At 55.1% G+C, this 21,842-nt stretch overlaps 1 protein-coding gene and 1 pseudogene across 1 annotated transcript in view; both read left to right on the forward strand.

Annotated features, from left to right (window-relative positions):
* The first annotated feature begins 211 nt into the window (after positions 1-211).
* Positions 212-14,973, forward strand: LOC102563448 (NACHT, LRR and PYD domains-containing protein 12-like; annotated as a pseudogene).
* Positions 14,974-15,954: 981 nt separating this feature from the next.
* The window catches only part of LOC132245859 (NACHT, LRR and PYD domains-containing protein 12-like), a 48,458-nt gene continuing 42,570 nt past the window's right edge, over positions 15,955-21,842 (forward strand). Inside the window, exons 1-2 of the mRNA XM_059719037.1 lie at positions 15,955-15,960; positions 16,920-17,185. Coding sequence (XP_059575020.1) covers positions 15,955-15,960; positions 16,920-17,185 — 272 coding nt within the window. The remainder of the gene's footprint in view (positions 15,961-16,919; positions 17,186-21,842) is intronic.

Below are 21,842 nucleotides of genomic sequence, written 5' to 3' on the forward strand. Positions count from 1 at the left end.
GGCCCGATGGCTGTGTGAAGAGCAGTGGGCCCAGGCCACCCAGAGAGCTCCCAGCCTCCCTCAGACAGGGAGGCCACTGGGGGAACAAGAAGAGATGCCAGGGACAGCAATGAGAGAACAGGGGTGGAAGTGACTGTCATAGCCTAGCCCCATGGACTCTGAGTGGGGACACCAGGCAAACTGGCAAGCTGCAACCTGCTGCCCCCCCGTCATGCTCAAGATGTCCATGGATGTGAAGGGCAATAAGAAGGGTTTATACAAGTATGCCGGTACCAAGAGGAGGATTAGGAAAAGTGAGTCCCTTACTGAACAGGGGAGGCAACCTTGTGACACAGGATTCAGAAAAGGCTGAAGTGCTCAATGCTTATTTTGCCTCCGTCTTCATAGGCAAGGTCAGCTCCCGGACTACTGCACCAGGCAGCACAGTTTGGGGAGGAGGTGAGCAGCCCTCAGCGCTGAAGGAACAGGTTAGGGGCAACTTGGAAAAGCTGGACGTGTACAAGTCCACGGGACTGGATGGGATGCACCCAAGGGTGCTGTGATTGCAGAGCTGTTGGCCATCATCTCTGAAAGCTCATGCAACCTGGGTGGGCGGTACTCCAAGACGTACCCGCTCTCCAATTCCAACTGAAGGGCTGGAGCAGGTGTAGGAGCGCTGTGGGTGGCACAGCAGCCCTCCTTGCCCTGCGGAGCAGAGACCGGACGCCAGTGGAGACGTAACCATGTACCCGTGAATGCGGGGCACAGGGTTTAGGACATGGCATAGATACCCGGGGTGTCGTGCACACTCGAGTACCCGGGGACCAGAAGAACTCAGCCATGGTTAGGTGTACCCATTCAAGAGAGAGGCTGACAAAATACAAGATGCGAAGGAGAACAACAGAGGCTACAACGGCATCAGGGTTCATATCAATAGAGGAGAGAGGAGCAGAAAACGGCAATGTCCTCTGTGGTGGCCACCCTGTGACGGGGCTTCTTCCAGGTGCGGGGTGTGGTGCGGGGCCCGAGCTGGCCGCAACCCCCGCCCGCCCCCAGGGGCTCTGCAGGGCACGCGGGGCCGCCCGCACCTCGCTCCAGCCCTGCCCCGGCCCGAGCCCGCCTCGGCGGAACCGAAAGCGGCGTCTCCCGCCCGGCTCGGGGCTCCGCCCGCTGCCCCGGCCCGGCCCGGCCCGGCCCGGCTCGGCTCGGCTCCGCGCGGCGGGCTGCGTGCAGCGCCGAGCACCGGGGCGGGCGGGGGCCGGCACGGCCGAGCAGCTGCTGGCGCTGCTGGACGAGCTGGACGAGGAGCGGTTCGAGCGGTTCAAGGTCCGGCTGAAGCACTCGTGCCCCGAGCCCCGCGTGCCGTGGGGGCAGCTGGCCTCCGCCTCGCGGCCCCGCACCGCCCACCTGCTGCTGCAGCGCCACCCCCGCGGGGCCCTGGCCCTGGCCCGGCGCCTGCTGGAGCGGGGCCCGCCAGGTGGGGGCCGGGGCCGGGCCGGGCCGGGCCGGGCAGGGGGCGCGGGGGCCGGGGGCGCTCCGGGAAGGGGTCCCGTTGTCAGCGGCCGGGATCGGGGGGGGGGTTGGGATTCCGGTTACTTCCTTTTCTGCCGCCAGGAAAAGAGCTGGGCAGCTGCAGCGGGCGCGGGTCGGGTCGGGTCGGGTCGGGCTCCCTCCCGGGCTGGCTGATGGCCTCTGGCGCTTGCAGCCTCTGTGTCTCCACGGGGCAGGGGCAAGCAGGAGTCTGTACCGGGCCTGGGCAGAATGAGTGCAGGTCACAAGCTCCTGAACGTGCTGGTCCAGGACAGAGCGAACACTGCCCTGATTTTGGTTAGGCGGGCATCGCTAAAAATGTTCTTGGCCAATTGCTGATACCGATTATTAACCGGCCGTATCGGCCAGTACGCTTCTGATAACCAGCTTAGTTACCTGTGGAGCTGGAGGCTGCTGGAGCACACTGAAACAAAAAAAAAAGTTTAGTTATGTCATTACTTTAAAATGTACTGACATAAATAAATCTGTTTTTTTTGGCGCGCTCCAGCAGTCTGCTATGTTACATGTATCAGCATCCCAACATTTAAAAATGGTGTGCAGGTCTTGAACTAAAGCTCATCTAGTGCCACCTCCATTTTCGTGCGTGGGGACACTTTTAAGTGGAGCCAGCCATGTGCCCCCCGCCTGCCTGCCCGGCAGCAGGAGGCACAACTCGCTGCCCCCACTGCTATCATTTAGGCATGGGGCGTGCGACTGATGTGGGGCTCCCGAAAAAAGGCAGCAGAGCGGAGAGGCGTGAGCCCACAGTAGGCAGCCCACATCTGCTCCATGCACAGGTCTAGGGGGCACGTGCCCCCCCCCCATGCCTTCCTTCAGGGGGGTGCACACAGTGGAGGGGAGCCTCCCGCCACCTGGGCAAGTTGCCTGTGGCTCTGTCCTGCTCCTTGCACCTGCCCTGGGTCCCATGCACCACCTTATCTGGGCAATGCTGCCAGGCTTTGCCCCATTCCCTCCTGCACCATGGGCACCTTGATCTGTGCCCCCCCATGCCCTTTTCTCCCTCCCCCCCCACTTACCTGCAGGGAGCAGCTCTCCACACTGCTTAGTTATGTTCCTGGCCACGTGCATGTGTGTGGCTGTGCACATGCACGTGGGTCCCCTGCGTCCCACTCCTGGCAGCCCCAAGCAGGACCCCTTGCAGGCTAGACTGCTGCCCACCAGCAAGGAGAAACCTGCCATTTCCCGAGGAAACTCAGGCATCCAGGGGGCCCAGCCCTGCGAGCAACAGGGAATCCAGGTGTCCAGGGGCCCAGGCCAGAAGGCATAATTAATTATATTTATCAGAGAACATTATCAGCTACAGTGGCCAAAAAAAGCCAATAATGTAAATATCCCTTTTATCGGTGCCAATCGGGTATTCAGCCGACATATCGGTGCACATCTAGTTTTTATCTCATAGCAGCATTTATTTCAATGGTGGACTGATGTGTCTCCTTCTCAGCACAGTCCTGTGGATGTACACACTTTCCTCCCTGTTTACACATGCGTGGATGTGTGAGACCATACTCCCATGTGAGCAAAGTGTCACCGGTCTGGGGAGTGGGATCCTGTACCCACACACTGTGGATCACCTAACCCCTGAGCTGTGCTGTTCCCCTTCTGGCTGTAGCCGACCCCAGGTTGCACGACTGGCCCAGCACAACCCGCTCAGGCAGCTCGTCCAGCCATGAAAGAAAGTGTTGGGATACCGTCCCTGCCTCTCTTGGAGTAGAGCTGAACCACACTTCTGCTGCTCTTGCTTCTCCCCAGAGGACAGGGTTTCTTTCCCCTGCTAATGCTGGGGAGGCAGGGGAGGAAGGCTCCCGTGTTCCTGCCCCTTGGTACGTAGGAGGGACATGAGCCCCAGGCAAGAATTTTAACTTCAAGCCTGAATTTTCATTGCTGAAGACAATTCAGTGCAACACAAGCAGTCGGGCAGCCAGGCTCCCTGGAGACCTGCAGCCCCAAGGTCCTGGGCTGCCTCTCACCTCTGCACAAGGGTGAGACCTAGTACCAGAGGGGAGCCGCTGCCCGGGGACTGATGCTAGAAGAGCAGTGCTCTGCCAAGGGGCCAGGCTCCTCTCTGGTTGTGCTCACCCGTCCTCTCACCTCTGCCTCCTCATGACAGTGGGAATGGTCTGGTTTGCTCCTGTCCTGGGCCCCTGGGCTGGAGCTGTGCAGGGCCATGGGGTTCTTGTTAGGGCAGTGGTGGGCGGTTAGTTGGGCCCAAGGGCCACATAGGGAGTTTTGGTCAGTTGTTGCGGGCCAGGTCAGCAAACCACCCGCCCCCCCATGTCCCCACGATGGTTCACCAAAACTGCCTTTGGGGCTGTGGATAGCCAGGAGCAGTGCTGAGGAGTGGAGTGGGAAGGGCAGGAAAGGCTGGGATCACGTGCCCCTCCCCTGTGGGGTGCAGGGTGAGGGTGGCACGTGTGTGTGTTTCTACGTACGTGTGTGTAGAGGGGGTGCTGCCTGGGCGGTAGGTCTAGGGAGCCTGCTGTGGGTGAGGGGAGGGGGTGTGTGCAGCAGAGCTACCCCTGGCAGTGTGGTCCATGTGCCCCTGCGGCGCTCCACACGGGGCTGAGCCCTGCCCATTCACACCGGGCCACCCACGCCATGCTCCTTCTGCAGACCATAACTGGGCCAGGTGCTGCTCTGCACCCCCACCTCCAGTCCCAGGATGTGGAGCTGGAGCCCCACGTGTCTTCCAGGAGTGGTGTGGCGCGGTGCAGCAGGAGTGAAAGGAGGAGCTGCTGCTGGAGGCAAGGGGCGCAGAGCCTCGTCCACCTGGCTGCAGCCGCCTGGGAACAGCCTGCTGGCAGCTGCTCCTGCCACAGCACATGGGGCTCTGCCTCCAGCTCCCAGGGAAGTGGCAAGGAGCCGAAGCCGGAGCCCCAGCGCTGTGGCAGGAGTCACCCTGCTGAAGCTGCTCTCCCGCCCGCCCGGAGCGGTGTAGCGCAGCATGGCGCGGTGCAGCAAGGGCAGGAGCAGGAGCACCCTCCAGCGGGCTGTTCCCGGTGCGGCTGCAGCTGTCCAGGTACTGCTCTGCAGCCCCCACTTCCAGCAGCAGCAGCTCCTCTCTCTCTTGCTCCACCACACCGCACCACTCTCGGTGGGCATGTGGGCCTCCAGCTCCAGATCTGGGAGCTGAAACCAGAGCTTCGCGCACTGGGACAGGCGCCGCCTGACTGACTCTGCTTGCCCAGTGCAGCGCAGCGTGGAGCAGCGAGGCAGCGGCGAGATCAGAAGCCAGAGCTGCCCCTGGAGGCAAGGGGCATAGAGCAGTGCCCGGCTGCAGCCGTACCGGGAACAGCCCTGGCAGGAGCTGCGTGCTGGCCAGTGCCTGGGCCAGCAGCACCAGCGAGAGCCCAGCGCATGCATGCTTCCCCAGGGCGAGCGGGCAGGGCAGGGCATAGCTCCATGTGAAGTGCCGTGTGGGCAGCACTGGGCTGGATCCAGTCAGCTGGTGGGCTGGATCTGGCCCCTGGGCTGTATTTTGCCCACCCCTGCAATAGAGGCTGTGGAAATTCGCTCCTCTGCACAACCCAAGAAAGGGAGTGTTTTGCAAGCTGCAGACTTGGTGCATGGAGCACCTGTTTGTTGTGCTGGGTATTTGAGGCCCGTGGCACAAACAATAGAAACACTGTGTCTTGGGCGGCCGGAGCTGACCAGAGGATTGCTAATTTAATCGGACATCAGGCGGGCCAGCAATGGAGAGGCGAGACAGCTTATTGGTTTTAAAAGATTGCTTTTACTTACGCTGCATGGAATGGCAGCTCAGGCCTCGAGGTAGGTTGCTTGCGTTGTTACGGATAGGAAAATGAGTTACGAGTTAACGAGTTTATGAACGAAAAGGAACCTGCAGGATAACGGGGGTACGTCAGGAGGACCCGGTGACGGGAAGATATTGGTGGGTGATCAGTCCGCCAAGTTTCCTCAGTCGCGCTACAGAGTTCTTCGTAGTTACTCTGCCGCGTGCTCAGAGGTTTCCAACTTGGGCAGAAGCTGCATGAACTTTTATATGTCCGGAGTGGCCAATAACGGATTGCTAGGTGGGAATAACTAATGAGGCGGAACGTGACCAAATTTGGGGTAATGGCTCCATGCGGTCTTTTGTGACATGGACGCCTATTTGATTTGGTTCTGACACACTGCAGGTCTGATTTTTTTTTCCCTGAGATACGGGGAAAGGAAACTTTATCCCCTTTACTTAGTTATTAACAGGCGTGTGGCCACAGGAGTGTTGGGTTTTACATCTCTTCTTGCTCGCTGATAAAACTGTTTATTTATAGGGAAAGCACCCACTGTTATATCGTGCTCATTGCCCAGTCTGTGTGGTAACAGGTGTAGGAGATAGATGGGAAGTCCTTTCACTCTTCACTCCCTCCTGGATGCATCTTGCACAGGTTTATCCTAACATAATTGTTCCTGCCATCTATCAGATGTCGGCTGCAGCAGTGTCCGGTCAGCAGAGCAGCGCAGAAAATGGTTTTTGCGTCTCACAATACCTGCTCTGTATAGACTGAATCCAAACTCTGCCACAGGGGAGAGATCCCTTTGCTATTGACCCCTTTCCAGAGTAGCCCAAAGCCTGCCCGGTAAGGCACTTGTGTGGAGTCTAGAGAGCAAAGTTCAAGTCACTGCCCTAAATCAAGTGTGAATCAGTGGCTTTAGAGACAAGTTAAGGCACGACATATTTCTGCCGAGTTGTTTCAATGTAATTTCTTTTTTCAGATTCAGGACGGGAGAAAACATCCTCAGAGATATCAGCAAAGGGTATGTGACATCCACACAAGGAGTTGATAACCCGGAATAGCAATGTCTGGTTTAATACAATCAGTGCTTTCCTCGACGCCACCTTGAGAAATGCAAGTGGCTACTTAAACACAATCATTGCAAATGCATGAGACCCTCCTCTTTTTTATACCCAGGTGGTTGGTAGTTTCTATAGCGCATATAGAGGTGCTCTCTGTGGACTGTTAATGCACAATAAGGTTACTGCCCATTAAATAAAAGTGCAGTTAATTGCCCCCAGGAAAGGGTCTACACATGCACCGGCTCGGGAACAAATTTGCTCCCAATGGTGCAGTTGAGAGCAGGGGTGCTCCTGTCCCCTGCCCCGCTCTGCCCAGCTGCAGCAGCTCGTCGGAGCTCCAGGCACCCTGAGGCTGGCACGGGGCTGGTTCCAGTACCCATATTCGGGGGGCAGAGAGGGGGAAAGGAAGAGCTGTCCCGGCAGCCGGGATTTCTGTGTCCTAGCGACATGGGGATCAGACCCTCCTGCTATAAGTTAGATACGGGGCAGTTCACAAAGCTGAACTTCCCCCGGGACTAAGGAATCTGTGAAGAAACCCGATATACTGCACCTCTCCAGACAAAACCAGTAGCCTGCTTCCCCACACTGTGCCGTGTCACCAGAACCGCACCAGTGTTACCTGCTCCCAGAGCCTGATGGGAAAGATTTCAGTTGTGAATACTGTATCAGCCATTCAGGTGAAGCGAGTTCCTGAGGGGCCGATGCACAGCAACTGGCATCAGTCCCCAGGAAGCGTCCATGTGGTGCTGCTGGCGGTTATTATTATTGGAGTTCACTTCAGTTTCTTTAAGGCAAAGACACCCCAAAAAGTGGGGAGGGAAGAGCAGCAAAGGGAGAAACGCCTGGGACTGACTTGCTGGGCTTGTGCTGGAGCAATGACAGGCCAACACGCGGTCGGTACTCGGAGGCCTGGCAGCCTTTAGCCGTGTGCCAGGACGGCAAGTAGCTGCTTCGCTGGTCTGGAGCTAACAGAGGGATAGAGCCGTCACAGCCGGCTAAGCCAGGCTGCTCGTAGACAGCACAGGAAAGGCAGCACCCTAGGGAAGGACGCTGCGGGAGGAAGCGATGCCCTTGTCCACGGTCAGGATGTTGCTGAGGACTGGAGGGGCTCATGTCATCTGCTTCCCCCTCTATGGCTGTCTGTGGTCACAGCGTCCCTTGGTGTCTGGTTGACAAACTCCGGGGGTGTCGCGGTGGATTGTGGACAGGGTGACACTAGCAGCTTTCAAATACTGTGCCCTGCGCCTTGTTTAGTGCCCTCTTCATAATGTGCAGAGGGGGCTGGCATTCTCCTTTCCTTAGCACTAACCACAAGACTTCTCCGTTATTTCAGTTCTAGCATATTATCAGGTCACCTGGTTGTTTCACAAGAAGCCTTAAAGCATTGGTGGGCAATTCTTACATCTGGAGAGCTGCTTAATGAGTAAAGCTGTCAAACAATTTAAAAAACGAATCACAATTAATTGTGAGATTAAAAAAGTAGTTGTGAACAATTGCAATTTGAATTGCACAAATAAGCAATAACAGAATCCCATTTTTTATAAATATTTTTGGTTGTTTTTTCTATATTTTCAAATAAAATTCATGTCAATCACAACACAGAATAAAAACTGTACAGAACCCAGACCCCTGGCCCTGTCAGGGCTCTCATTTCCATCTCACAGTCCCTCACCTCCCCGGCTCTGCCAGTGCCCCCCCTCCCAACCCGCAGGCCTTCCCCCAGCGGTGCAAAAGTGCTGGGAGCTGCACATGCGCGGTGGGAAGCCCCGTGCAATAGAGGCAGGCTGGTCCGGCTGTGCTCCTTGCAACCGCGTGCCGTGCTGGGTGGAGCTGTGCATCACCAGGCGGCAGCACCTGTGTGGGCCACGGGCAGCCGAGTGCCCAGTTTCTGGTGCTGATGTCACCACCACCAAGGGCTCTGTACCGGGGTGGGGGCAGTATGTGAGGGGTCCCTGCAGCCCCCCCCCAACCACACCCTGCCCACTCATGCTGTGAGCTCCGGCCACCCCGCCAGGCACGGGCTCTGCACTCCCACCAGCCCCACGCTGTGCTCCCACCCAGCTCCCCCTCCCCCTCCCCGTCCCCCTGCTGCTTCCCCACCTGCTGCCCGGGAAGACAGCTGCAGGAGGGGGATGAGGAGCTGCAGATGCCAGGGAAGGTGGGCAGGTCGCCTGGCGGCTGCAGCAGTGGGAACAGCAATCCCGCCCAGAAGCAGGAGGGTGGCAGCGAGGCATGTGGCTGGGTGGGGTACAATTAGCTGGTGGGCACCCGTGGGCTGGATCCAGCCTGAGGGCTGTACTTTGCTCGCCCCTGCCTTAAAGGCTCACCATGAACATTTCCGTCCCTTTGATGGTCCATTTTGCTGACTCTTTCATAATGAGCTGAGCTGTATTTTGTACTCTGGGCATGAACACCTCGTGCCTCCCGAGGCTGGTGGGGCACGGCGACCGTCCGCAGGCGGCAGTGGCGGTGTCGGCGATGAGGTCGTGGTGGCCGTGAGCGGGGACCGCCCGCAGGCAACCACAGCGGTGTCGTTGGTGCGGGGAGGGGCCGTCAATCCCAGGGGGTGCGCATGCACCCGCGTGCATCCCCCACGCATCTCCAGTGACTCTGGGGAGACTATCACACGGGGTCCATGACAAAATGATTTAGAGATCCTTTACAATGAAAAGTTAATATTTGTTTAAGAGTATTACTCTTCTATAGTGTTATGTTAACAAATAAGTGATAAATAGTCTGTATTTCGAGTCCTTTCTCTCGGTTTAGATTACAGTGTGAAGTACAGAGAGCACACCCACAAGAAGTACCGGCTGACATCAGAGAGGAATCTGCAGATTGGCCAGAACGTGACTCTCGACAGCAGATATACTCGGCTGATGATTGTTAGTGAGCCTTGTCCTGAGAACGAAAAAAGGCATGAAATACTGAGCAGGGGATGGAGACTTGCAGGAACTAGGAGGGAACATAATCCATCTATGATTACTGTAGACACCCTCTTCAGCCGTGATGAAACTGGAGAAACCCCCCAAATTATTGTCCTGGTTGGAGCTGCCGGGATTGGAAAAACAATGACGGCAAGAAAGGTCGTGTTGGACTGGGCGTCAGGGGAGCTGTACAAGGAGGAGTTGGAGTATGTTTTCTATATAAATTGTCGGGAGACGATCAGGCTCCCCGAGCAGGGAAGCGTGGCTGACATGATGTTGAGATGTTGCCCTGATAAGAAAGCGCCAATTAAGACGATTCTGGAACATCCAGAAAAACTCTTGTTCATAATTGATGGTTTTGATGAGCTGAGATTTTCCTTTGATCAACCTGAAAGCGATCTGTGCTGTGATCCCACGGAGGAGAAGCCAGTGAGCGTCATCCTGAGCAGCCTGTTTCGGAGAACGGTTCTCCCTGAATGTTACTTGCTGATCACGACAAGACCCACCGCTCTGGAGAAACTGAGGCAGTGCTTGAAAACCAGGCAGCCTGATCTGCAGTGTTCGCGGTAAGCAGAAATCCTGGGGTTTTCTGAGCAGGACAGGAAGGAGTATTTCTGCAAATTCTTTAAGGATGAATCAAAAGCATTGGAGGCCTTTAGCTTTGTAAGGGAAAATGAAGTTCTCTTCACCATGTGCTTTGTCCCCATTGTGTGTTGGATCCTCTGCACTGTGCTGAAACAGCAGATGGAGAGAGGTGAGGATCCTAGACAAACTGCAAAGACGCTCACTGATGTGTACGTGCTGTTTCTCTCCAGCTTAGTAACGTCTCCTGGCTGCAGTGCAAAGCCCGCTGTGCAAAGCGACTTGAGGAGACTTTGCTCCTTGGCTGCTGCTGGAGTCTGGGAGCAGAGGATTGTCTTTGAGGAGGACGAGATCAAGAAGTCTGGCTTAGATGAGGCAGCCTCTCTGCCCCTCTTTCTGAACGAGACTGTTTTTACAAAAGACATGGACTGTGAGAGTGCCTACAGCTTCCTGCACTTAAGCATCCAAGAGTTTTTTGCAGCTCTGTCCTATGTACTGGAGGAAGATGGGGAAGCCATGAAAGAGTCAGTGGCTCCCCAGAGAGATGTGAAAAACCTCCTCAAACGTTATGGGGAGTCGAGAAATGATTTCATGTTAACAGTGCGGTTTTTGTTTGGTTTATTAAACGAGGGCCGAATGAAGGACATAACTAGAAAACTTGGCTGGAAAATATCAGCTAAAATAACACCAGCCCTACTGGCATGGTTTAGATCATCTTTCCCATCAGAAGCTATAGGAAACCTTGATAGACTTCACTGTTTGTTTGAGATCCAGGAGGAAGGGTTTGTGAGAGATGCATTGCATCGGTACACTCGTATGAACTTTTCCGGCAACATAACTCAGATGGATCAAGTGGTTCTTTCCTTCTGTATGAGACACTGTATTCAGCTGGAATCACTCAAGTTTTATCAGGTTATATTTGGGGTAGAAGATGAAGATGAACCAAGCCCACCAAAACAGGTTTGTCGGTAAGTATGGTGTAAAAGCGGAGTTGGGAAATGTTTTCCTTTCTGTTGATAGCAGAGAAATGACCAAATGGCCTGCCACAAAAGAGACCCCTGTGGCTGTGCCCAGAGGAGTGCAGCTGTGCAGCATGCAGCACCGCAAAGATATCTGTGGCACCACATACTGCATGTTTGTCTGTTCTCTGTGCTGCAAGGGAGGGATTTGACCTTTGGATATCCAGGGGTAAAAAGAAGTGCAGAAAAAAAAAAGCGGGGTGGCGCATGCAGGGGCTGCGTTCACTGCCCGAAACTCAGGCTGCCGGCCAGGCTCCACGTGGCAGGATCACCACTGCTGCAGCCCTGGGAGGGCCCCAGGTAAGGGGACTGGGGTAACCCAGAGCTGGCCCCAGCCTCCCCTGCTCCCCCAGGTAACCTGCCCCGCACCAGAGTGTGTGCTGCATGGCGTTTCCCAGGGACAGCTAACCCAGGTCTTGTTTTGTAGGAAGGGGTAGCTCTGCCTGGACTGGAGCGGAAGGCTGCAGAAAGCAGACAGGGATGAGAGGAGGTGGGGAAATTAGCCAGCGAGCGTGAAGCTGAAAGCAAGAGGTGCAAGTTGGAGGGAAGTGGGGAGTGCAGAGCTGCCGGAGCATACCTGGAGGGAAGTCCGAGGTTGGATGCTGACGATGCCTTCAGCTTTTGTTCAGCAGAAGCTGAGGGCTGGCAACACAGAGCTGTTAGTGAGAAGCAGGATCACCCTGAGATCAGAAACACATTTCTGCCCTTCATCTGAAGGTGTGTACCAGTGGCTGTGGAAACAAAGCCAAATCCAGAAAAGGAATACTGCCCAGTCCCTCGATCTAGCAAGAAGAGTAGAACTGAGTTACAGCAGCCGTAAGGAGCCGTAGTCTTTCAGTCTTGGCAGCCCTGCAGGAGCACCCTAAGTTTTCACCTGATTATCCAGCTAAGACTCTTTACAGCGCAGATTATGATGCCATGGCACCCCGTTGAGCATCGGTGGTGCAAGTGTTGTGCACACAAGTCGCACAACTGCTATTTTTCATAGTCACATGCAGGCTGAGATTCAGAATTGGCTACTGAGGAGGCTCAGCAGGTCTGTGCAGGGCAGCTACCTGGGGGATAGAGAAAAAGTTCCCTTTTGGATGTGTTCTTTGTTTTGGAAGATGTATAGTGAATTGAAACTGCAGAGTAGCTCATACACAATGCAAGGTCCTGCAGTCCGAAGGGGTATTGTGCTGCTTCAATCGTATCAGGTCCCTCCACATCTTTTGGCTAGACTGACCATCCTTGGCCCCACCACAGGGTTGATCCCCTGCCATAATTCACCTTGCACGCAATCATGGTTACTGTGTTGGAGGAGGTGGGGGAAGAGAAGGAATTGTCTCGGAGAGCTTCCTTGTTCTGCTTTCCCAGGTATGGGGCCATCCGCGTGTTTATGGGCCTTGGGTCCTCCGGGGAAAAGTTGGCATGGTGTACAGGGGTGACCGGACTAACTCACCAGGCCCCTGTATGTAGACAGGGAGCTTCTGCATATCAGGAGAGGGCAGTTGGATGCCACTTCCACATGGACCTTTTCTCTTGTGGGCACCTACAAGTCTGGGAGGCAATAGTAGAGTGCTAGCCAATGTCTTTCTGCTCCACCCTCTTTCCCCGCCCCCCAGACCCCCTCCCACAAATACCCATCTGTCCTCACTGTCCCCATATGTCAAGACGAAGTGTGCTACACGTTCCCACTGTATGACAAAGTGCAGTGCACCACCCAGCTCTCTCTCATGGCTGGACATAGTACTTGGCTCTGGTTCTTGGCATCCTCTGCTCAGCACTGCTTCCTGTGCCCCAGTACTGAGCATGTGCACTAGCTCCTACCACCCGCCTCCAGGGGACGATGCCCGGGGGTGCAAGTGAAACAACTGGAGACCTGAATGCTAGTGTCACGTCTTCCGTAGCCTCCTCCCTTTCAGGACACCTCTTCTATGCATGGGCAGATCCAGGATGTCCTGAAGGTGGGGTGCTGGACTCTGCTGCTCAGACCTTGGGGGATATGGGAGTTGGGCATTCCTGGAGCCCCCTGTCTCTTACCCAGTCAGTGCTCTGCCTATTGCTCTTGTAGCAGCCAGTGTCTCCTGGCTCTGCTTTCCCTCCTCCAGCTGCTGCTTCCTGCCTCCACCCCAAGGGATGAGGCAGTGCAACAGCATGGGTAGGTGATAGTGAACCTGGGGTCATGCCTTGGGAAGAGGGGATCAGGGCTTTGTGCCAGAGGATCATGTCTATGTGGTGCAGCAGTGGGGGGCAGGGGAGGAATCATGTTTTCATGCCCACTCCGCACAGCAGGGTGGGGGTGCATCGTGCTGGCCTTGGAGCTTAGAAGTTGGACAGCCCTGCACTACAGACTGGACTCGCCCCTGACTCCCACGTGGCTCCTTTCACAGGAGACAATATACAACCACCCTGCTGCATACTCTCTTCTCAAGGTCCTTCCTAGCTACGGCTCCTGTGCCTCTGGTGTTTTTCTCAGCATCATCTACCAGCTATGTCTTAGTTCAGGACACTTCAAGGCCCTTAACAGAGACAACAAGAACTGCCCATATAGACTGGCTCTTCAGAGACCTGTTATCTCCTGTTAGCACTGAAGTCCTGGCAGAGTCTCCAGTTGTTGGCACTGGATTTAGGACCCAGATGCCTTGTTCCTATGGGGACCCAAAACCCTTAGACTGACCACAACCTTTCCATTTGAGAATAGGCAAATTAATTGATACACTGTGGTAACAGAAAAGAATAATACAAGCAATCTATAGCTATCAATCCTAGGGCTGTCATTGCAGTCAAGATACATCCGGGCAGAACACAAGCTTCACTCTGAGGAAGCCAGAGAAAGGCTCTTAGATATCAGATGTTAGCAGCCTGCAGGTCAGAGGCCGAGGCTCACCTGCCCCCCCTCCCGAAGTGGGGTGGGTGAGACAGGCTGGTTGTATAACCTCTGTCCATAGTACCTTGGGTTCCCCTCTTAGAGCACCCATCTCAGGGACCAGTTTTGGAATTGCTGGGGACCCTTTGTGGCTGTAAAATTCCTCTTTTGTATTCTTTTCCCCTCCTGATGACTTCATCCATGCCTATCACTGATTGGTCTTTCTGTGCTCATCATACTGTCATATTTGGTCTTTCTTGATTTTCTCCTAATTTGGTCCATCACCCCCAAAATCTGGATTCTCAGGCCCCACCTTTGGGCCTTGTGAACTGGTTACACCTTATCTCATATTATGGAAGAATGTGGTATACGCCCCCAATTTCCCAGGCTATGTGTATATCCGCTGGCCTTGCTGCTTGCCTGGGTTAGACACCCTGGCTGTTTTAAAGGCTGTGAGAACCGTGTGACACACACAGGCCTTTAGAAATCAATTAACCTTTGCTGTTGCCCTGAACCTTTGTTCTAATGCATAGATATTTCACCTATAAGCCAATTCCCAGAAGCAAACCCCTACATACAGTTTTCTAGTCGTTATCTCCTTTAGGAATACTAAGTCTTTCCCAGTTGGACGCGAGAGCTGAAGTATCCAACATACTTCCCAGTGCATTCCCAATTATTAATTGAGCTGCTAGATTCCTGTTCATCCTTTCCCTGCCAGCATGGACCCACATGCCCCATCCCAGGGTTGGGGATTGATAGTATTGATAGTACTCCTATTAGATATTGGAAGCAAACCGAGAAAACGTTGGACTTTGTGGCTAAGTTAAAATTCACTTTAAATTAACAACCATGTTATGGTTAAATATATGTGATGAATTCTACTAGATTTCCAGATAAAATAAAACAATTGGCCAACACAAAAGGGCCAAAAGCACCAGAGACATCTGTGTGTGTGCTGAGAATAGCATGTAAATGCTCAGGGTACTGCAAGTCCAAGCAATGAATGGATCCCACTTGGTGGAATCTGTTCTGTGTGCCTGCAGGTACATCTTGTGATACTAGACTGAAACTGTAGAATAGCTCACATGTGATATCTGTTCACCATCCCGGGTGGGCTTGTACCACAGGGAATGGAGTGAGGGTCCATGTGCACAGAATCAAATGACGTCTATTCTCTTTGCAGGGAACAGAAGGAGCACTCACCTATTTACCTGCTGTGTGAAGGACTGAAGGACCCACGGTGCAAAGTGAAAGAACTGGGGTAAGAGACTTCTTTCCTTGTGCAAGCCCCAGGCTCCCTGATGTTACCTCAGGATTTCTGTGATTAGCATTACATTTGCATTCTCTGCCAATGGGACAGAGTCTCACCTGGAGTCAGTTGTCTCCGAGATCCATCACTTCAGAGGACCTGTGCCAATAGACAACAGCTGAGGATCTGTTGAAGTGTGTGAAGGGCAGGTTTAATGTCAGCCCAGACTTTTCGTGACATTTAACCCAATGAACACAGATGAGTAGGAGAGAGAAAAGGGGTCATTGAGGATTGTTTGAGGCTGCAGAATGGCTGCAGAAGGCTAGTGAGAGACCTTAGGTATTCAAATCTAAGGCAGCTTAAGTGCCTGTCATGTAAGATCCACTTGATCTTTCCTGGTCACTCAGTGGTGATGCAGTAGGCAAGCAGGGGCTTACTTCTTTCTCCTTGCTGCCTCTGTGCCACCAACCCCTTCTTTCGTTCTCCTCCCACCCTCACCTCTCTATCCCGCTTGCTGCCCCAGCTGTTGTTACTGGAAAAGCCTTTATCAGAAGGAGGATCTGGTATTTGGATCTGACAGGACCAGGCCAGGGCTCGTGTTGGTCCCCTCTGACAAGCGCTTCTACAGCTGGAGTGTAGCTGTGGAGCATGCTCTCTTCCAGTCTCCAACGCCTCTTGTCTGCCTGGGGAATACCGCTGTTTGACAGGACCCAGGATGGATAAATGTCTTTGAGAGGGCGTGTGCTAGAGAGCATTGGCCTTGCCAGCAGTGCTGCAACTGCCAGACACAGGTGTGACAACACAACTACACCCATGTGTGCTAGCAGCGATGCACAAGGATCAGGTCTTCTTTGGTGTTCAGCCTTGCTCAGAGCCAGGGCAACCAGATGTGATCATCAGCACGTCCCTTTGCACTGCGCAGCACTGGCAGCTCCACAGAGCCCCTTCCCCCAAGTGCAGAGCAGATTGGACAGCTCAGAGGACCTAGTCTAGCACCTGGTGAGAAAATGCGGGTAGTCAGGAAATGTCAGAACTTTTTGTAAAGTTTCATTAAAGGCAGGCAGCATTTTCTGGAGAGCACGGTTCCCATTTCCAGCAGTTCTGCCCCCACACGTCTGCTGCAGGTCAGGTCCGGAGGGCACGAGGGGAGCTATGGCTGGTCGCTGTGCTGTCTCTGCTCTGCCTGCCCCAAATGCGGCAGGTCTCACAAAGGCAAGAAGAACTAGACATACAATTGTATACTACCTTCTAAAATGAGGAAACACTAAACCATGATTATTTTGGTGGCACTGAGGGATTCTTATGAACAATGTAATGTGCATCTTACAGGCTAATTAGGATTGAATTAATGCCCATTCCAGCGCCTGACCCCCACGCCCCGCACACCACTATACATATACCCACATTCAGTTGCACAGGGACAGACGTACATACATAGCTGGATGCACACGTACACTCACAACATACCATTTCCAGCGAGAAGGGCCATGGTTATTGGTTTGCTTTCAGCTGCCCTGTCCATCTGCAGGGAATGAGAAGGATGTGGCAGGAGGTGTGGGTGTGGGTGGCTCATGCTTAGTGCTGTTGGCCTGACTTGGCTCCATGCGCCCGTGCCTGCAGCACACTCACATCCACGAAGGGCATCAGTGAGGCTGCCCCAGGCTCATTGCGCTGCAGCTGCTCTCGGACCCCGGAGAGGCGGGAGCTGAAAGGCAGCCTCAGAGGGATGAGCCCGGAGCCCCGCGCTGCGTTTGGGCCATGTGTGGGGGTGCGGGCAGGGGCAGAGGCAGAGCAGGGTCACACCCCGGAGCGGAGGGCCGGGCCCGGGCCCTTCTCACTGCTGATTGGCCACAGGGGCAGCACAGACATTGGCGCTGAGCAGGAAGTGCTGGTTTCTCCTTGGCCAAGGGGCGGATCCCTGGGCAGGGCAGGAGGCGGAACTTCTGTCCCTTTGTCCCTGCTGATTGGACAGAGAGGGACTGGTAGGTGGGGCCATCTCCCAGAGCACCTGTGCCAGCCCAGTCCGTGCCCTGATCTCTCTCCTCCGTGCTTCTCTCTCCTGCAGGTCCCGGTCTTGTGGTCTCGCAGCCGCCTGCTATGGGGATCTCGCTGCTGTTCTCAGTACCAGCCCGGCCCGACAAAGCTGGACTTCAGTGGAAACTGTAGTCGGAGGGATGACTGTGTGCAGGTGCTGTGCGAGGGACTGAGACAGCCCAGGTGCCAGTTAGAAACACTGCGGTAAGGAGCATGCAGCCTGTCCCAGTGATGTGCTTGCGTTGTGGGGGATGAGAGGGAGGGGACAATGGCCGGTGCCCATGTTGGGGACAGTGGAATTGTTGAATCCAGCCAAAGCCAGACCCACATCCAACTCCTGCCCTGTGGGTCCAGGTCCATCTGCGCTGGGGGCAGATGAACTTCCTGGGAGCACGGGCCCTACCAGTGTGCTGTGGCAGTGGCTCGGGGGTGGGGTGGGGGGCAAAGCAGGAGACACTGGGCAGGGGAGTGCAGCAGGTTGCCAGAGCTCTCCTGCCACCCCGCGCTTCCCGACTGAGATTTGATCCCTCAGTGGAAAGCAGCAGCATGGCCTCACTGCAGTGCTACAGGCGTGCTCGTCAGCACCGCCGAGGGGCAGTACTCATTATCCCAGTGACGCGGTGTGAACGTGGCTGTACGGCTGCTGCTGTTGTGGAGGTGCTGCGTGCAGAGCCAGCTCATGAGCAGCCTGTGCAGCCTGTCTGGGCAGTGACCCGTGCTGGATAGGTCGTGAGTCTGTTCAGAGGTTTGGGGGCCTGGGTTTGGGGAGAGAGGTGGGGGCCGTGTTGGAGTGAAGTGGCCTGTTCAGTTCTGCGGCAGCCTGACCCAGGGAGTAGGGATGAAATAGGTTGGCAGCTGTAGGTCTGGGGCACAGGGACCTGGGCTGCCAGGCAGGAGACCTCGCCCTGTGTCTGGCCTTGAGGCAGGTGACTTCTCCCTGCTCTTCTGTTCAGCTTGCTGAAAAGGTGCTCGGAAGAGGCCATGAGAGCAGACTGCAGCTACTTGAAGGGCTGCCATGAAGAAGAGGCAAAGCCCCTTTTCTGTCTTGCTGCAGAGAGAAGGACACAGACCAGTGGCTTGAATTTGCAGCAAAGTAAAATAGGTTTGGAGATCCAGAAATACTTCTTCATTGTGAGAATAGTAACACAGTGGAGTAGATGCCTAGGGAAGCTGTGGACTCTCCATCAATTGGAGGAGTTCAGAAGGAGGGAGGACAGCCAGTGGTTGGGAACGGTTTTGGCCTAGCTATGCCTATTTTCTACCTGAGGTATTTCCCATGCTTCTGGGCTTTGCTGCTTGCTCCTACCCCCAACTCTTTCTTTCTGCTATGTGTGTCAGTGTATTTCTAATCCTCCCCAGGAGCACTGGGTGTTAGGTACAGCTAAGGAAGAAGACTTCACTTGGGGTGTGCCAGTTCTCCTGCTAGGAGCAAAGCCAGAGGCTCCTGGCTAGAGGGTCTTGCCCCTCCACTCGAGGTCAGACCAGGGGCCAGATATGGGGCCAGGAAGGAAGTTTCCTCCGTGGTCAGATTGTTGTGGACGGTGGGGGGAAGGGGCAGCTGGTCACATCCTCAAGAAATGTTCCCATAGTTGGGAGCTGCCGAGGCCCTGCAGTGCCTGCCCATGTTCCTGGCAGACTGCAATGTCCAGAGGGTTTTGGGGCAGCTGCCTGAAGGACCAGTCTATGGTATGCAGCTCTTCCTTTCTTTCCCTGGAAAACAGCCTTTTCCCTTGTTGTGCTAGCAGAGCAGGGTGAAAAAGCTGTGTCAGGGCTGAGAGACTGACCCGGTGACTGTTACGTGTTTGCACCACAAGCCGAGGTGCCAGCCCTACCGAAGTGCAAGTGTTTGTGTCTTGCTCCAGCATTTGACTTGGAAGCAGCTCCGAAATGATTCAGACTTGAGTTTGCACTGCAAAGAAACCCACACAGGGCAAGCAGGCAATGAGACAGGTCGGGCACCCCACAATTTACATTGATGTCCAAATACACAGTGGCTTTTAATAGTTGTGCCTGCACATAACCTTATTAACAGACCTTCTTCTAACTGCATAAAGGCTTGTTGACCTGCGTGGAAAGGTTACACCTCTCTGCTTGAGCACACGGGCTGGTCTTGCTGGGTTTACTGATGTGTTGTACCAGGAGGTCTCTTGGACACCGTCATAGATACGATGGGTAGAGGGAGAGGCCAGTGCCTTTTCTTTCTTCTCTGCTGTGAGTTAAAGAAGCTGAGAGTTCATCATCTCCTCAGTATTTACATTGATGTTGATGGCCTCCCCCCTCCTGGCAGGTGTGGGATGATGGAGATGTTTGAGACAACTGTCCCCACCCCAGATATCTGTGGTCGAGCTCAGTGTCGCCTCCTCATCCAGGTGACTGCAAGGGAAGCAGGACAATGTGGCAAAGACCGTTCGGGTTACTTATAATTAGGGATCTGGGTTTTCTGGTTCCTGTGGAAGCCCAGTAACCCATGGATTTTCCCCCTTAGAGGAGAAACACCTGGATTTTCCCCTTTGAAGTGGGAAACCGCAGGTTTTCCCTTGCAGGCTTGCCGAGTTCCAGCCTGCAAGGAGCTGCTTGGGGCTGGGGAGGGCAATGGAAAGGTGATTGGAGGCAGGGCTGGGAAAATAACGGGAAAAAATATCCTGGGCTGCGGGGCAGGGGGTGCCATGCACATTTGCATGCATGTACACCCAGCTGGCAATACAGCCAGGCAGGGTGGTGGGAGCATCCCCGGGAGCTGCAGGCAGCTAAACCTATGGGCCAGGTGTGGAGTGGGGCGTTGCAGGGCCAGGGCTTGGGGACTGTCCCTGCTCCATGGAGGCTATGAGCTCTGGTGAGCCCGGACTGACCCTGCACTATCGGGGCCTCCCAATGGCACAGGGGTGATGTGGACATGCCAGAGCTTGGCACACAGAAGCTCTGGTGAGTGCAGGCCAGTCCTGCGCCATCGGGGAAGAGACAAAGCTCTGGAAAGCTCCACACATCCCCTGTCCTGCACACATTCGAACTTGGGGCAGTGCAGGAGGCGGGACTTCTGTCCCACTGTTGTTGCTGATTGGCCAGGGAGGGGGCTGGTGGGCAGGGCTGCACGTCAGAGCCCCAGTGGCCTGTTCAGAACCTGACCTCTCTCCTGCGTGCTTCTCTCTTCTGCGGGTTGCAATATTGGGGTTTCACAGGCACCCACTGTAAGGATCCTGCCGCTCTTCTCAGCACCAGCCCCAATCTGGAAGAGCTGGGCCTGGGTGGTAGCAATGATCTGGGCGATGGCAGTGTGCAGCTGCCATGCGAGGGACTGAGACATCCCAGCTGTGAGTTGCAGACACTGGGGAAAGGAGCACGCAGCTTCCTCTGGACCCTCACTTGGGTCTCCATGAAAATGTTCAACATGGGGAGATGTTTTCGTCCCAGTGTTTGGGATAGTGGAATAAGTAGGGTGGCCGCAGACACCTGGGTGTGTCTCTGGGTCTCTGTTAGGTAGGGTGAACATAGTATATTTAGAAAAATCCAGGATGGTGGTAAGGAAATGTGGGATGGAGCCACCACACATGTGTACACACTCCACACACACCCCACACACTCATGGCTCTGCACCCTGCTTGCCACAGACACACACATGTGCACATACACAGCCCGACCCTGTGGCTCCCAGGATCCCTGATGCTGGAGTGGGGCAAGGTGGGACAGGTAGAGGCCTCTGGCCAGTCTCCATCCCCCTCGCGTAGAGACTGGAGCCAGCTGGGAGCAGCCCCTTTGCAGTGCCCTCCAGCCTCTGCCAGCCCCTCATTCCTCCTTGGCTGGGAGCAGAGCGTTGGGGCTGGGTCCTTCTTAGCACTGATTGGCCACAGATGCAGCACAGCCATTGGGTCTGTGTTAGGTAAGGTGACCATATTATTTATAGAAAAATCCAGAGCTTGAAGCATGGCCATGATGGTGCAGGGCCAGTCCAGACCTTCAGAGGCCAAGCTCTGGTGAGTCTGGCCCAGTCTTACACCATCAGGAAAGAGAACAAGCTCCAGAAAGTGCTCCACATCTCCTGTCCTACATACATTGGCAGTGACACACATCGGAGGAGCATGGGGGGCATGTGTTCCCCCCAGATTTGTTCACCAACAACAGAGGAAGGGCACTGGACTCCAGCCTGGCTGGGGGCTGTGAATCGGGAATAGGGGCACAGGCAGGGCTGTGGCTGGGGAGTGAGGGGCACCAGCATATCAGGGCTTCTCTGTGCCACAAAGCAGCCAGGGGTGGAGCAACGACAGTCGGACACAGGTCCTAGTGAGTGAAGAAGGCAGGGGGAGCTCTGATTTTCTATGATAAGAAAACCAAGATCAAACAGATGAGTACTGGCCACGGCTGGGACTTTGCACCCTTCCCCTGGAGAGCTGCCTGCTGGTGGGGCAAGGACAATTTCCCCTGCCCTGGCAGCAGGGAGTTCCTGGCCTGGCCTCCCCAGTCAGGGGCAGGGGACTTAAAAAGAGCTGCAAGGTAGGGACAGGTCCCAGCCCCCCGCTCCATCCACTGGTGGGGCATCTAGGAGCTATCTCACTGCTAGCTGCCCCACCAGTGGATCAGGGAGAGGGGCTGGAACCGACCTCCCCCCCCCCCCGCAATAGCTCTTTCCATGCCCTGTGCCTCGATCACCCAGGGCACAGGGCTGGGACCTGCCTCTAACCGGGAAAGTTCCCAGCTCCCACTGCCTGACCACAATCTCAAAGCGGGGGGCCTTGGAGCTTCCTGCTGCCAGGGCAGGGGGACATAGTCCCCCCCTGGGCTCCTGTGGCAGAGCCCAGCCCAGCAGTAGGCAGATCCCGGGGCAGGGTGCAATCTCCAGGCCCTGGTTGCCAGCTGACAAGGAGCACAT

This window comes from Alligator mississippiensis, chromosome 15 (genome assembly GCF_030867095.1).
Source record: "Alligator mississippiensis isolate rAllMis1 chromosome 15, rAllMis1, whole genome shotgun sequence".
In the NCBI taxonomy this organism is placed as follows: Eukaryota; Metazoa; Chordata; order Crocodylia; family Alligatoridae; genus Alligator; species Alligator mississippiensis.